We start from the raw sequence: 1280 nt of genomic DNA on the forward strand, positions 1-1280 counted from the left end.
GGTTTACTACCAGGCCTCTTTTCAGATAACATTCAAGCAATTCCTCCACTCCCTAGAGGAAGGGGGAGATGATAATGATATGACACTATTGCTAGGGAATTTTCATAACTCCTTAGTAGCCAATGGAAACCTCTCTTTAAAGCAGCTGTTATGACCTCAGAGAGGTTTGGTGCTTTAGTGCTAGATAACCTTACCTTGGAGGTTACAAGAAATAACTTAACATCTTAAACCTACCCCAGAACTCAATGTCAAATATACCAACTACATAAATACAATGGAAAAATGCACAGCAGAGTTGGGGCTTCTACCAAGCAGGAAGGCAAAATGGTCATTAGAATGTCTGAGGTTAGGGAACTCTTAAGACCTTTTCAAACGCAGCCCCTTTCCATCAGCTCTCCACTCAGCACCCTCTACATTCACTACATCACACACCAGCAAATGAAAGAGCCAAACAACTGTGGCTTGATCCTCACTTGTACTTATTAGGGCCCACCCTCACATTTAGCTGAAGGTCCCAGCACACCCTCACGGTGCCAGGGAGAACAGTCTCGGGGATGTCTGTTGCTCTGAAGGTCACTTGCCCCTCTTGCTGCGGCCCTTCCTGGAGGACAACTTCCCACTGCCCCCAGAAGAGGCAGGGCTCGAGGCTGAGGCCATGGCAATGTTGATCTGTCCCTCTTGGATTTCCTGCCGGGTCTCAGCAGGCAGATGGTTGATCTTCTGCTGTGTCTCCAGGTAGAACATGACATCACGCAGCTGCTCCTGGATCTCGGTGATCTGCAGATCTTTTTGGTCACAGGTCTCTTTCAACACCCTCTCCTCCTCTTTTAACTTGTTCTGCAGGAGGACTTGGTTGGCTCGCAAACATTTGTTCATTTCCTGCTCCTCTTTGAGCTCGTTAGTGAGTTTGGCCACTTTCGTGTTTAGTTGAGTGCACCTTTAGAAAAACAAAGGAAGACAAAAGCACATTTTTCATTTGCTGACACAGTCCCCTTTCTGCTCTGGGATTGAACAGAGAAACCATGACTTCAGAATCCCTTTAGGAAAGACCCCTTTCTCCCATGATGAGGGAGACTGGTTTGCTGCCATCGCAATAAGCTATGCAAAGCAAGAATTTTGCTTTACTTAACACAAGCGTATTTTTTTTCTTTGAGATGGAGTTTCGCTCTTGTTGCCCAGGCTGGAATGCAATGGCACAATCTCAGCTCACTGCAACCTCCACCTCCTGGGTTCAAGTGATTCTCCTGCCTCAGCCTCCCAAGTAGCTGGGATTACAGGCA

At 47.0% G+C, this 1280-nt stretch overlaps 1 protein-coding gene across 2 annotated transcripts in view; it reads right to left on the minus strand.

The window, feature by feature from the left end:
* Nucleotides 1-458: 458 nt before the first annotated feature.
* Nucleotides 459-1280, minus strand: part of BRAP (BRCA1 associated protein) — a 54782-nt gene continuing 53960 nt past the window's right edge. For both annotated transcript variants that reach the window (XM_011936617.1, XM_011936622.1), the window contains one exon: nucleotides 459-937. In XM_011936617.1, coding sequence (XP_011792007.1) covers nucleotides 574-937 — 364 coding nt within the window. In that variant the 3' untranslated portion in view covers nucleotides 459-573. The remainder of the gene's footprint in view (nucleotides 938-1280) is intronic.

Source organism: Colobus angolensis, unplaced genomic scaffold, assembly GCF_000951035.1.
Source record: "Colobus angolensis palliatus isolate OR3802 unplaced genomic scaffold, Cang.pa_1.0 Scaffold10, whole genome shotgun sequence".
Lineage (NCBI taxonomy): Eukaryota > Metazoa > Chordata > Mammalia > Primates > Cercopithecidae > Colobus > Colobus angolensis.